At 38.4% G+C, this 14179-nt stretch overlaps 1 protein-coding gene across 31 annotated transcripts in view; it reads left to right on the top strand.

Annotated features, from left to right (window-relative positions):
• The window catches only part of LOC116968711 (zinc finger CCCH domain-containing protein 10-like), a 52844-nt gene that overhangs the window by 37061 nt on the left and 1604 nt on the right, over positions 1-14179 (top strand). For 8 of the 31 annotated variants that reach the window (XM_033015470.1, XM_033015474.1, XM_033015484.1 and 5 more), the window contains 2 exons: positions 169-235; positions 3379-9093. In XM_033015470.1, the coding sequence (XP_032871361.1) occupies positions 3414-4262 (849 nt within the window). In that variant the 5' untranslated portion in view covers positions 169-235; positions 3379-3413 and the 3' untranslated portion in view covers positions 4263-9093. Of the gene's footprint in view, positions 1-168; positions 236-3378; positions 9094-11940; positions 12072-13531; positions 13583-14179 lie in introns of those variants that run through there. The other 23 variants (XM_033015475.1, XM_033015473.1, XM_033015479.1 and 20 more) reach the window with 8 other exon arrangements.

The raw sequence follows: 14179 nt of genomic DNA on the forward strand, positions 1-14179 counted from the left end.
GGCATGACACAGAACCGTTTAGCTGTTCAAAATGGTAAACAGATATGGCTGAAATGTTCCAATTACTGAATAGTAATTATGAATAGCTCATGTCAGATTGCTTTTTTAGCTTTGGTGAGTTGAAAACACAGCAACTCACAAATAATTCTGGTTTTGTTTTTCTCTCAGTACACCTGATCCTTTATGGCCAGTTGCAGCTTTTTGCCTTCCCTAAACTTTGTCTCCTCGGATTATGGTGGGTTCTATTCATTATTATTTAAGATGAGGTCCACGTGATGTTGAATAAACTCAAACTAGTGATCTTGAGGAGTTAAAATTTTGATTCAATTTGTCAAAATACAATGTTCAGTACTTGGGAATATAATACAAATATTTTTATTTTTTTGTGCTATGTAAACAATATACTAAATTTAAGTTCCTAGTTTTGGCATTGTATTCAAATTTAAAAAAAACAACAAATTTAGGCTTTTATCTAGTTTCTGCTTGCATGTGCACTGAATATTTGCGCAAAAGAAGCAAATGGAACAAAATAATAAAAACCACTGTCCTCGTGGGGGTTTCTTCAGATTCTGTTCAAGTTTGATTCCCACTGTTGTTACCTTGCTCACTGTTCTGTCCTCCCTATTTGTTTCCCTTTTATTAAAACTCATGACATGTGGGTGTTGTTGCCATGACCAGCATTTAATGCACGTTCCTGACTTCAACGCTATGCTATCTTCAGGAATAAAAGTGCTACCGTCAAGGATAAAAGTGCTTGTTTTAAACACGAGCCTACAATTTGGTATTTTCAGAATCTCCCAGGAATGAATACTTAGAAGACCATAGAGGTAGCAGTTCATATGGATTATGCTGCATTTTCTGGAGCTGGTGCTTTTAGTTCAACAACATACTTCTACTTAAATTGGATGCAATATCCTTTTTGGTGGCAAATGGCTAAAAAGGTCTGTGCTAGCGGCAATGAGCAAAACAGTGCCAATTCTGAATAGCATCGGCTGTGCGCAAAACAAAATATGAATTTATAGCAATCGACTGGCAAGTAACTAACATCTGCATCAGCGGCTATGAGCAAAAGCAGTGCTTGTTCTTGATAGCATGATGCGCAAAAAAATGGAATAAATCTAACAATTCTCTTGCAGTTGAGAGAGAGTGCCCTCTTTAGAAATGATAATCCATCAGTTAGTGGAAAAGCAAACAATGCATCATCCTGGTAAAAGTTTGCTATATGTTATATCTGAGAAAGATATTAATGTCACTGGTAGTAAAATATGAGAATAAGTTCAATGTTTTTGGCAGAGAGCACATTTGGAACTAGGCCTACAACTCTGCAGGTTGTGCTTTGAATGTGTGCTTCCCTGGATCAAGAGTTTGTGAATTTATCCCCCTTTTTTTGCATTAAATTCAGTCACTAAATCTAAATGCTCCCTTCTGTGTGAAGCATTTATTTATTTGTGTTTATTTACTACCTTTCTATATTTTGCAATAAAATGTGCAGCTGTTTAGTAACATGCTTCAATTCACCCCAGTGCTGGGCTGAATTATTTACAAAATCCTGATAATTTCTTAGTGCTTCTCTACCTTCCCTAAATGGTAGGTCTTTTGGAATTACAAAGGATACATATATGGACCACAGTGGAGACATGAATGTGGTATTGAGCCCTATGCACAGACTTGAAATCAATTCAGATTGGCACTGCAGTGCTGAACTTGGGAAGTATTAAATAGTCAGAAAAGCAGCCTTTGGTTTCTACATTAAATTATAGGCCTCTCCACCTGTTCTGGGAGTAAAAGACGCTATCCCTCTAACACTGACTCTGACATTGAGTTATCTAAACATCATGGTCAATATTTAACTTTCATCAAAGCCTAGCAAAATGAGATTAGTTGGCCATTAAACATCTTTGCTGTTTGTTAGACTTTGTGTGCAAATTGGCTGATGATAACTATAGGAAAGGCACCATACCAGGCTATATTTTCTTCCTTTCAGCGGTTACTTTATGATGCGAAGAATTATTTTGCCAGCTAGGTTATAGGAAAATATTACAGTTTCTATTGTGGATATATTACAAACTGAGGTCAAACAAATAATTTTTTTCTGCTGAAAAAAATGAAAGAAAATCAAACCTCCAGTCTGAAAATGTTTTCCAACTATCAAAATGTATATTTGTGGAGCTCCTGTTTACTCGGCTTTCCTTTGGTCAGTAAAAGTTTCAGTAATTAAATGATTATTCTCAAAGATTATTTATTTACTTTTATATTGCATAGTTATTGTGTAGCTAACCAACAGGAATGGGACGGTGCCTGCCAGATAAAAGTTGTGTAAATGTTAAGGTTGTTGTCAGTTATTTGCAGTAACTCCGTACAATTAAGTGTCAGTCTGTTGGCACATTGCCCCTGGGCATCCGTATTAACCACAAACTACTTTGTGCAAAGTAGAATTAGGTAATTAATTTAATTCCAGTTTTCTTGAAATATTTACCTTTCAGAGAAGCATGAGAGATTTCTTCTCTGTGGGGAAATGGAGGAAGAAAATCCATATATAAAAAAGGCACTATCTTAGTTATGAATTTTATTGCAATAGTTTAAAACGTAATACTTTGTATATCCTGGGTAAATTTCAGGCTGCCCAAGCTCACTGCGTGCCTCCCCCTGCACTTTCAGTTTGGAATTATGTTGATGAGGTAAACTATAATATTATACTAGAAAGGATAATTGACTTAATAAAATTTGCACGTGTAACTCGCAAAAATAAATCCCTAAAAGAATCAAAATCAAAAAGAAAAAACGTGGCTTTTCATTTATAACCTATTTTGTTCCCATTCTCTGCTGTTCCTACCTAAATAGAACATTTCATCTAATACATTTGAACCTTAAAATTAAAGTGCTGCAATTAAAACTTAGTTACGTTTGTACTCTTGGATCTTCTAACCTACTTGGGAAATGGGGGGCAAACTTCAATAAAATGGTCCGAATAAGAATGGTTTTTAATAAAGAATTGGTTTTCTAGACGACTGAGAGGCCAGCATTCTAAAGCTTAAAACGGTCGAAAATATCACGCTTCTTTTTAACTGCAATTTTCTCATATCAAATACAAAAACCTGCTGCATAATAAATGAAACTGAGTTCACACTTGATTTTATTTTTTTTAAACTTGGTGCTGCTCAAAATGGCTAATGAATTTGATGTTGAAGCTTCGTGCAAACACCTTAATGCTCATGCTTTTACAAAACAAGGCAGCTAACTTGCATAAAAAGTGCTTGCAATTTGTGTATTTTCAATTATCTTTGGGTTTTTGGTGTGGTCGAGGGTGGGATGCGAAGATGACCCACACTTTTGTGGTCGGTCCTATTGTCTCTGACATGATTCATTTTTCTTTTGCAGTTGTTTGTTGAGCAGCGCTGAAATAATCGGTAAAAATGGCAGACAATAATGTTATTAACAATGGCAAAGACGAGGCTGGCCAAAGCACGGAAGATGTTTGTCGGGACTACCTGCGCAATGTCTGCTATCGCGGCAAGACCTGCAAGTACCTCCATCCGGATATAAATGAGGTACATGACCTAGGTGTGAAAAAGAATGAGTTTGTCTTCTGTCATTATTTTATGAATAATGTATGTACCCGTGCAAAGTGCACATTCATACATGGGACAGTAGAGGATGAGGAATACTACAAAAAAACAGGGGAACTTCCCTTGCATTTGCGCTCGAAGGTGGCTGAAACCTATGGTCTCTCAGTTTCTGACCTGCCTGCTGATAAAGGTGAGATCCCAGTATGCCGTGACTACCTTAAAGGTGACTGTCAAAGAGGCTCGAAGTGTAGGTTCCGGCATTTCAAACGTGACAATTTAGAACCTGAAACCAAGCTAACTCGAGATCCTCCAGTTTCTCAGCCGGTACGTAGATATGAGCGATTGGATAATGATAGTGGCATCAATTGCTATGAGTACGACCACCGCTTGAAGAGGAGAAAGTTGGAAGGGTTTGAGTTTGAAGTCTATGAATATGATCTCACAAGTCGGCGAGCGGTTGACTCTGGATACCTGGAGGAGGAGAACATTATGTTGCGAAACCGAAATGAGGAACTCAAGAAACAGGTGTCAAATTTGATGGGCAACAATGAGGTCCTTTTGGAGCAGAATGCATTTCTCCGCAACCAGATCAAGGCCGCAATGCTGAACGTTCTGCCCACAACAACATCAACAACAACCGGGAGATTTGGTCATTGCACTTCTCCAGGAATTAAGACAAGGGGACTTTGGGAGTAAATTGCTTCTAAAATTGCAAAATAATTCTTTACATCTCAGCACTGATCCTCTATGTTTAAGTCCTTTCTCCTGTGACTCTGAATGAAGTTGGGGGAAGGGTGGGGAAAATATTCTTGGAATATTAAAATCCCAAAATAATGTTTTATGCTTCAAAATATCCAGTCAAGATACATACCAAGTTTTTTTGATAAGTTGACACGGCTACGCATGAAGCATCAAATGGATTTTTGCTGAAAACATTTTTCTTGATGTTAGCAACAATAGCTAAGTTAACTTGGGTATATGTGTTAGTTGGAAGAGGCATTGAAGAGCTAGTGCCAAGTAGTTGTCCAACATAGGTCACCATCATAGAAAATAAATATCATTTGCAAAATCTGAGTAGTTTGCTGAGGAATAAGTTTCTGAACACACTTTTTGTAAAAAGTAATTTACAAGGCAAAGTTTAATGACAATCTGTTCAGCTTAAGTGAGTTACCACAAACCTTTTAATGGTGATCTAGGTTAGTGTACGTGGGATCAGAATGGTAATGTCCATGCTGCCTTTGGATTGAGCTGAACAGACTTTAACGTTCCAACCTGTCACTGAGTCAGTTGGAACACCTTCTAACATGTCTGAGGCACTAATATAAACTATTGCTAAGGAATTCTGGAATTACCCGGAAATCTAATGATACAAAACTGCAGTACGTTTTCTTAGTTGTGTTGCCTTGAAAACAGTGCAGCTGGCATGTAATGAAAGAAAATTATATAGGCTATCCCAGTTTTGTCCAAAATGGACACTTGTCCTTTTATGAATAAAAATGCGCATTACAGCATCCACTTTTGATTAAAAAAAAATTTTTTTTTGGCAATCTGCAAATCCTGGCTCGCATTGAGCAATGTTCTCCCAAGCCCTAGGAAAAACTTGCAATCCTTATTGTGTTTACTGTCTTTCCCTTGCCTTCCCACTCCACCCACCCTGCCCATCTGCTGCCATCACCAACCTAACCACATTTCAGAAAGTTTAAAGTACAGCAGGACTGGGAATGGTCTTGCTGGTTAAATGAGCAGGCTCCAGACACCATGAAATGGAAAAGTCATGAGAATTTGCAATTCTACAGTTGCATTGGAATAAATGCAAGTATGCATTGACAATTCTGATTAAGTGAAATCTGGTGTTGTCGCTATTCAGTTCTAATATTTTAGACACTGTCCTTCAAATCAAAATAACAGGAAATAAAATGATATCTAATATTCACAACTTTGTGCACAAGATACCACATCATCATATGGCGGTATTAGTGTGTTCCAGTTCTATTTGTTAACTGATCACTTGGCTTCATTTAGGAAAGCAATCATACCAGAGACAGGGACAGAGCTTGTTTGCACAAAGGCGCACAATGTCACAGCTTGAGAGGTACACTTTCGGAACAAATATTTTTGAGTTTTATGTTTTGAATATATGACAAACTACTGCTTAATACTGAAAATCCTCCCCCCCCCAACTAGTATTGCGCCACCTTGTGTGAACTTGGTGAATGGGAATATTTGTTTGCTTGTGAATTGTTGGGAACAATATTATTAAACCTTTCCAGACAAAGACAGCTCCCAGCCTTTAAATTTAAATCGTAAAATATATTTGTGATGCTTTTTCTTTGAAGGTCGAAACTATCCAGACAATGTGTTTTTAGCTAATGTCAGTCAACTTGTCATAGATAATTATACATCAAAGGTGCCCTGAAACTTGTCTAAGAATAAACAAACATGAACTAAAATATCCATAATGTAGCTTCTTAAAAGTATTTTCTGGGGTTAAGAGATAGCTAACTTCTGACAAGTGACACTCAATAATTAAAAACTAGTGCTTGAGATATATTGTCATAAAAATGACTTTTCTCTTGTAACTCTCAATCATGTTAGTTGTCACCTGTGAAATTGTTAGAATTCTATTATTGCCATTTTACTATGCTAGTCGTGGTAGGGGGTGAGGGCATGAGGTAAAACTACTGCATTAAAATGAGTGTTTATGCATAATTTATGTTAAATACATAAATCTGAAATGATAATTAAGCCACATTTTTATATTTTTGGGTTCTATTTGCCATTTTCAGTTTGCTATTCCAAACATTAATTAGACTTTGATGCACAAAAATTATTTTCAAACTTCGATCCTGTAAATGGAGGCTAGTCTGGACATTACAGGCATTTGAATTGCAGATATGCACGTTCGTGCCTTTGAATTTTGTGGCTGGAAAGGTTTAAGTGTATGTGTGTACGAGTGGGGGGAAAAAAGGCTTGCAGGTAGTTTCAATTAATTTTGGACTCTTGTATTTGTCTGTTTAATACCTGCCTTATATTAAATTGTTGTTGCCTAATTATAGAGCCACGCACGCAGTTTAAAAATATAGGTTTCTAAAAGTTGATCAGTGCGTGTATAGTGAGGTGATTTATTTTCAATTATTAATGCATGGTTGTCTTATTTTTGCTCCATTTGCTCTTATCGGAGAAGGGTAGATTAATGTTCAGCTATTACTTTATAAATGAATTGCTAGAAACCACTCAACTGCAGCTCCACCTTTAGCTGAGAAATGTTAAGGGACATTATTGGATAGGGGAAGACCTAAAATTTCATTGAAGTGTATTTGTTTTGAATAATGCTTGGAGGGAGCCGATATAAAGCAGCTCCCCAATATTGACCCCCTCGCGAAGTTGGAAGTCTATTGGCCTCTTGGAAATGTTAAGACAGCCGATGACCAACAGCTGCCAAACCTATCTTCCAGAAGCATATCATTTCTGAAGGATATGGATTACTTGAGTTTTACTGACAAAAAACGTACTAATACGATACAAATTGAGAAATGTGGTGATCTTGTGGATCCTGATAGTGTAGACAACTTGGATAAAAGCTGGTCAGGGGTTGGGGCTACATGGCCATTCTTTGCAAACTGCTATTTAATACAAAATTAGGAAAGATTTGTGGTGTAGATCCAAACTGGTTGAGATGGTCAAACTAATTTCATGGAGAACTTTCATAGGCAGAAGAAAGATACATTTTCCATTTCATCATTCTGAACCAGGTTTCAAATTAGGTCCCGAATACTCCCGCTAATATCAAATACCTCATTGTATATGATGGCTCCAAAGCGTCCCAACCCAAATCGTCACCTATCCATGTTCTTCAAGGATGCCACCTGACCCGCTGAGTTCCTGCAGCATTTTGTCTTTCCATGGTAAAACTAGGATCTGGTTTCTATACTACGGTCTGCTTCAGTCCCACTTTATGGTCTCTGATTAGGTGTGTTTTCAGGCTTCAATACCTCCCTACATTTTGGGGATAGATTTTAACTCCAATTACATTTCATACCAAAATACATAAGTCAGCCTATTTTCTTGTTTGTGATTTCTTTCATGACACACACACACCTGTGGGAAAAGATTTAGCATCTGACAAGATTGCATTTGTAAGACTCATCATGAGGCGCAAATTTCATATTCACCAAAAAGCAGCAATCAAAAGCATATAACACTGCAGCCTCAAACGTCTGTGCTGCAGAAAATGCCCATTTAGAATAAAGTAGGTTTCACAATAACATGAGAAATTCTGGTTGAGTCTTGTACTCCTTTGTGAATGACTCTTCCCACAGGCACATTTAACACCCACCTGCGCATGGGTCCATCTACACACACGCTATTTTGGAGACATGTCCGAGAAATCATTTGATTTCCCCAGCTTGTCCCATCTCCTCCTATACATTACTATAATTCTTGCTCCTGTTACAACTCTTCCTCTTTTATCAATCCCAGCCTTTATTTTGCAATGCAGCACCTTCATTTATGTAGATCTCTGCTTATAATATTTTTTGGGGCTTGTTTGCGCTATGAAAATGTGCAGTTTTACCATGCCAAGAGGGTTTGTGCCCCAATCGTCTTTCTGTTAAGATGCAAAAGATGCAGAGAATCAGATGGCACAAAAAGTAAATTGAACGTTTTAAAATTAGATAACCATGATAGTTGAAAGGGAATATTGAACTCAAAACAAAAAGTAGCAAGGAAGGAAAGGTAAGGATTGAGTGGTAAGCAGTATTCGACTGCAAGTCAAAATTAAATCACAACATGCACACAACGATGTGAAAAGTATCAGTACAGCTCTGAAAGGTCCTGAATGAAAGCCACAACTTAATGTTGGGAATAGGAATAGTTTTGATTTTAAATAAGGTAAATTGGATTTTAAATAGTATTAAGCAACTGTTGATGTAGTGTGAAACATCCTGTTTTCTGTGGCTGGTATATGTGGGATGGTGACATCAGTCAACCATCTTCGACTTTGTTAATGCAAAAACATTGAGGTTATTTAGCAATTTTGACTGGCGAAAAAATCTATCATATGTGTTTAGTGTATAAATTCATCTGGATGCTACCAACCTAAAAATATAATTTACCTGCTACTGAGTTTAGTCTGGATAGGAGAGTGAATATAGTCTAGCCATTAATTTCAAGCCATTAACATTGTTTAATGTATTTTGAAGTCTGCTTAATACTTTTGGGTGAATGATTCCACTTCAACTTATGATTCAGGAACCTTAGTGTGGTCTTCAGTTTCATTTGCTTCTCCTCTGTGAGGGAACATGGCAATAAAGGCATAAAGAAAAATCCTACCTATGTTCTGACAATGGCTGTGTTTCTGTAAGGGCTTATTGAGACGAGCTGTAAGAAAAAAGGACACTGTTTTCAAGGATTTAATTTCTCCAATTTGACAATGTTGTAAGTTTAATTATTGTACTATATTGTATCTTGCCAATCATTCTGCTTCTGTATTATTTTGTCTTGAAATAAATCTGGACAAATTCTTCTGCTCATTGTCATGTTGTATGGCTTGCTGGTGTGGTATTGTTCCACCTGATGTCAGCAGAGAGGTAGCTTTACCATATATATTTCAGGAAGTAGCATGTTATGAACAAGTTTAAGAGCATAGAACAGGTCCAACTAATTTGCATAAGGGAAACCACAAAGGACTGTTTACATGCGATTGTCTACGGTTGCTTAGGGAGATTGTAGTCCAGCCATAAAGACTACAAAATGATGAATCTAGCACCCAACTCCAGGTATTATTTCAAAATTTACATTTTTCTCATTAGTTCAATGTGTTTTCTTTCTTGTTTAAGTGCGGGGAAACACTAGCAATTGTCTTCTTGCTCGGCCATTCTTGTCCCCAAGCAGAACTGTTTAAATAAAATTCAAGTGAATTCTAAGCTACCATTGGCTGTCTTCTAACATTTTTTTTTAAAGTATGAGATGAATTTAACTGATTTATTCCAAGCTTAGTTATATGCCTATAAGATTTCTCAACATTCAAAGATTATAATCCCATAACTCGCTGAGTTCCTTTTTGGGGGAAAAAAAGATACTTCATTCATTTATTTTGAAGCAGGGGCCTCCAAACTTTTCAGCAACTTTTATATATTTGGCACATTTTTGCGGGCCGCAGGAAAAAATAAATAAATGTCACGCACACGAGCACACACTCACACTGACACACATGCACGCACATGCACTGTGATCACCCCTCTTGGCATATTAACAAAGACCCATGCACGCATAATGCTCACCCATCGGGCACACACAGCCAGCTACCGATCCGACGATCTCTGCAGGGCTAGAGAGAGGGGGGGAGAGGAGAGGTGAAGGGGGGGGGGGAAGAGAGGGAGAGGGGCAGAGCCCCGGTCACAGGTTCCAGATCAGTGTGGCGCCCCGGAGCGGGAGCTGTTCACGGGTCACCCTCACGGGGGGAGATCGCTACACACCAACCTTGTCGCCAACTAGCTCCCCCTCCCCCTCCACCCACTCGCTCCACTCCCCACCCCACGCTATCACCCTGCACAACTTGCCTTTGCAACACAGGAGCAATGATATGGCAGTGCCGCGGTAGAGTCGCTGCCTCACAGCGCCAGAGACATGGGTTCCTTCCTGACTACGGGTGCTGTCTGTATGGAGTTTGTACCTGCGTGGGTTTTATCCGGGTGCTCTGGTTTCCTCCCACACTCCACGTTTGCAGGTTAATTGAATTTGTCCTGAGTGTGTGTAGGATAGTGCTAGTGTGTACGGGCATTGCTTCGATGGGCCGAAGGGCCTGTTTCCGCGCTGTATCTCTAAAGCTGCGCTACCACAGAACCCGCTAAATAGCCTGCCGCACGGAACATGTTAAGAGCTTGCTGCGGACCGGATAAAATCTCGTAGCGGGCCCGATGTGGCCCACGGGCCATGGTTTGGAGACCCCTGTTCTAAAGTTTGAACTGATTTTCAAAAAAAATACTATACTACAGTTTTTCCATTTTTAGCTTCTCCCAGGCCCCCGTGCAGTCTATCCTTGATTATGCAGACATACCTGTGATGATCTTCCATGCTGTGGTTAAATGCTTGGACTATGGGAGAATTAATGTGATTGAATTCTGTTTTTGAAAAAAATCTTCTGGGAGTGTATCAATTAGCATAAGGAGTAGAAGGTTAATTAAAAGTATAATTTTCCTTCAGAAATGTCCCCGTTTAGACAGTTAATTATTTAGAAGTTTGAATACATTTCTCATTCAGATGACAAATCGATGTGATGTTTTAAAGTTAAACTATATAATCACCAGATGGGGTTGCAGTAAAATTGTGTGGGGTGGTTATCTGCATCACAACATCGGGACAGTCTCAAGGTGAGTAACCTTTCGTTTTAAAATCTGGTGTAAAAGTGCAAAAAGTCATGCAAAAGTGTCCTGCTTTTTATCTTTATCAACTGAATTTCATGGAGCTTCAAGCCTCTTAAAAGTTCAAATATGTATTTGTTAAATCCTGTTGGTGATGACAGATTTTCATATTCTGATTTTTGGATTTGACCACCATTGAGGTAACAATGTTAAAAGTGGCTTTTTCCATCCTGTGAACTTTGAGATCAGTTGGTAGCACTCTAGCCTGACTGAGAAGGTTCCATCACTGATGTAAATGTGTTTCAGTCCTTGGTGAGTGGACACAAATTATGCTATTATTTGAAGAACATGGACATGGCCTGGCCAACATTACTTTCTCAATCAATTGACCAAAGAATAATGAACTGGACATTCATCTCATTTGCTGTTATATTTTGCTGTATGCAAAACGGCTGCTGCATTTGCCAGGGAATAATCACTGCTGCTAAAAATAATTCATCCATGAGGCTTTGGCGCTATATAAAATGAGTTCTTTAATTATGCTGATAAATAGGTTTAAAAGTTGCCTCTTCACGTGGAATGCTCTGATATTGAGTCTTCAGTCTGAGGAAGGGTTTCGGCCCGAAATGTTGCCTATTTCCTTTGTTCCATAGATGCTGCCGTACCCGCTGAGTTTCTCCAGCAATTTTGTCTAACTTCAGCTCTGATATTGTTGAGTATTCTTGAAACATTACAGAATCTCGTAAGCATCTTTAATATCATAACATTATACTATTATTAAACAGTTACTTCTCTGTAGTCTTGGCATTTTCCCCTCTATATTCTCAACTTCATCTTTATGCATTCTTCCTACTTTAGCATTTAGCTTTATGTAAGCTGCACTAAAACAACATTGATAAGAAAATTGTTGAGTTTTATCGAGTGAATTTATGTTTTCCTGTGGCTCTGTGACTTATGTGTTTTGGAGCAGGCACTATCCTGATTAAAGTCCATGCTAAGGCTGATTTTTTTAGCAGAATGAGACAGATCGTTGGAGTCTGCTCTGACCGGATCTGAATGAAGGAGCAAAATTTTGATGTTTTACAGCTGAATGCTTACGCCAAAAATTGCAATGCTGCCAGCAAGATAATTATTAGCAATCAAGGTAAGAGCATGCGCAGAAAGAAAATATTTGTGTGGAATTCTGAGGGTTAACTACAAAAAAAGCATATTTGGTAACAAATGGCAGATGAATTGCCAGAATAAAGGGACTCCTTATTTGCAGTTGTGAAACAAGTTTAGTGCATTAATTGGCGGCATGAACTTAGAACAGTAAAATGGCTGGCATATTGCAAGCTGCCTGCAAACATTCTATCATCAAGCTGATACAGACAAATAAATTCTGAATCTTGAAGAGCTACTGGAAGACATTGATGGGAGGCCACTTGATGAGAACAACAACTCGTATCCGAGGCTCGGTGAATGTCGTTATTTGGTTGTAGAAAGGCGAAAGGCTGCTTTTGATGCTCTGTAGTCCCAATTGGTGGAACTACAGTTTAATGGGATAAAATATGTGCTTATGCTATGCTCAGAATAGTTGTAGGAATGCACTAATATTTCAAATGTAATTGTGCCACAGTTTACATAGTGAGGGGTTACTGACACCCGATGTTTTGTAAAGCCTGTAATCTCGGGGGAAAGGTTAGGTTTTCACTGGGCAATAAATTAGCTGCAAATTACTTGCTTGGTGGGGCAAAAATGGAAAACCACAGTCAATCAACTGGTGGCTACTGTTGCCAGGCTTGCCCACAGTAATCCAGGGCACAAATGCTGATTGATTAGTCCATCTGTTCCTCTAGGCTATGGTGTCACAGTGATGCAGCTGAATAAGAAGCATCCCAGTCCACAAGAAAAAGCTTAATGGGTTGGGGTGATCCTTGCTGCACAGGCAGCGTGTATGCAATTGCAGAAAACTGATGGTTTAAAATCCAACAATGCCCTGGCTAAACTTTGTTGCTAATTCGTGCCCGAGCTTAGAGAGGCATCCCCAAAAATGCAGGATATCTAATTTGGCAGAATATTTGGTTAGCTGCAAAAGAGAAATTGAGTGGGGGCAGTTATCATTTGATAACTTGCTTATGTATATTTTATAATTAAATTCATTAGTTATTTTAAGGATTAAGTATTCATTTCTACAGTGTTATTCCCAGACATTATTAAACTCTAGAAATATTTAACACTTGTGGGACTCAAGTTAAAGGCTTGTTTAAACATGAATGACATCAGTTTTTACTAATTAGAAATTTAAGCCCCAAATAAGTGAGTTGCTTTTCCAGTAGGATTGCTTGTTAAAATCACCTCTGTGCACTTGTTTCATCTATCAGTTCATAAAGGCTGCCCAATATTAGCTTGCTTAGCTGTTCTTTTTAATCCCTGTCGTTGGGTCTTCTCTCTTTCCTCCAACCCCCCCCCCCCCCCCCCCATTCCCATTTGATAATTCGCCTCATTCTGTTTTTCACGTGTACTTGAAGCATTCTCTGACATTTACCTGTTTTTCTCACTATTTGTGTGATAGCCTCTGTGTTTACACTTTATATTTTTATAAATCTTCCTTTTCCTTTCCAGGGCTTTGATTCATGTTGTATACAACTCCATGGTCACTGCATATTTGAGATGGTAAGTATCGGCAAGGTGTATGAATTTGCGGGTGTCACAGCACAGATTAAGCCCCAATCAATGTTCACATGCAAGTAAATTGCTATAGGGTTATGGATATTGATAAGAAGCTGCAGCCCTGGTTCTTACCTCGCCATCCTTAATGCAAATTGTCTGTTATATATGCCTTTGCAATAGTAAGCACACCTTAAAAGTGAACCATGGGATGTAGTTTTTTTTTTGTAAGTTCATGAGAATGTGAAGAAATCTTGTACAAAACTGCATCTGAGTCAGATGTATATACTTTGGTTTGAACACAACATGCCTCTAATGCCCTTGTTCAAAATGGTTTGTATTATTTTTTTATATCTGCCGAGGGGCATAGATGAAGCCTAATTTGAATGTTTCATCTGGAACATTGCATCACTATGATGCAGCACTCCATTAGTAGTGCACAAGTCTCTGGAATGGAACTTAATCCCTGAATCTTCTGGCTCATGAGAGTAGGGCCTACTGAATCAGAGATGGCTGTGCTTTTATATTCATCGATGTTAATTTAATATCAGACCTCCTCATTAATTGGTTATTTTGGGTTGGAATTTAAGAGGAGAGTGAAAT

This window comes from Amblyraja radiata, chromosome 46 (genome assembly GCF_010909765.2).
Source record: "Amblyraja radiata isolate CabotCenter1 chromosome 46, sAmbRad1.1.pri, whole genome shotgun sequence".
Lineage (NCBI taxonomy): Eukaryota > Metazoa > Chordata > Chondrichthyes > Rajiformes > Rajidae > Amblyraja > Amblyraja radiata.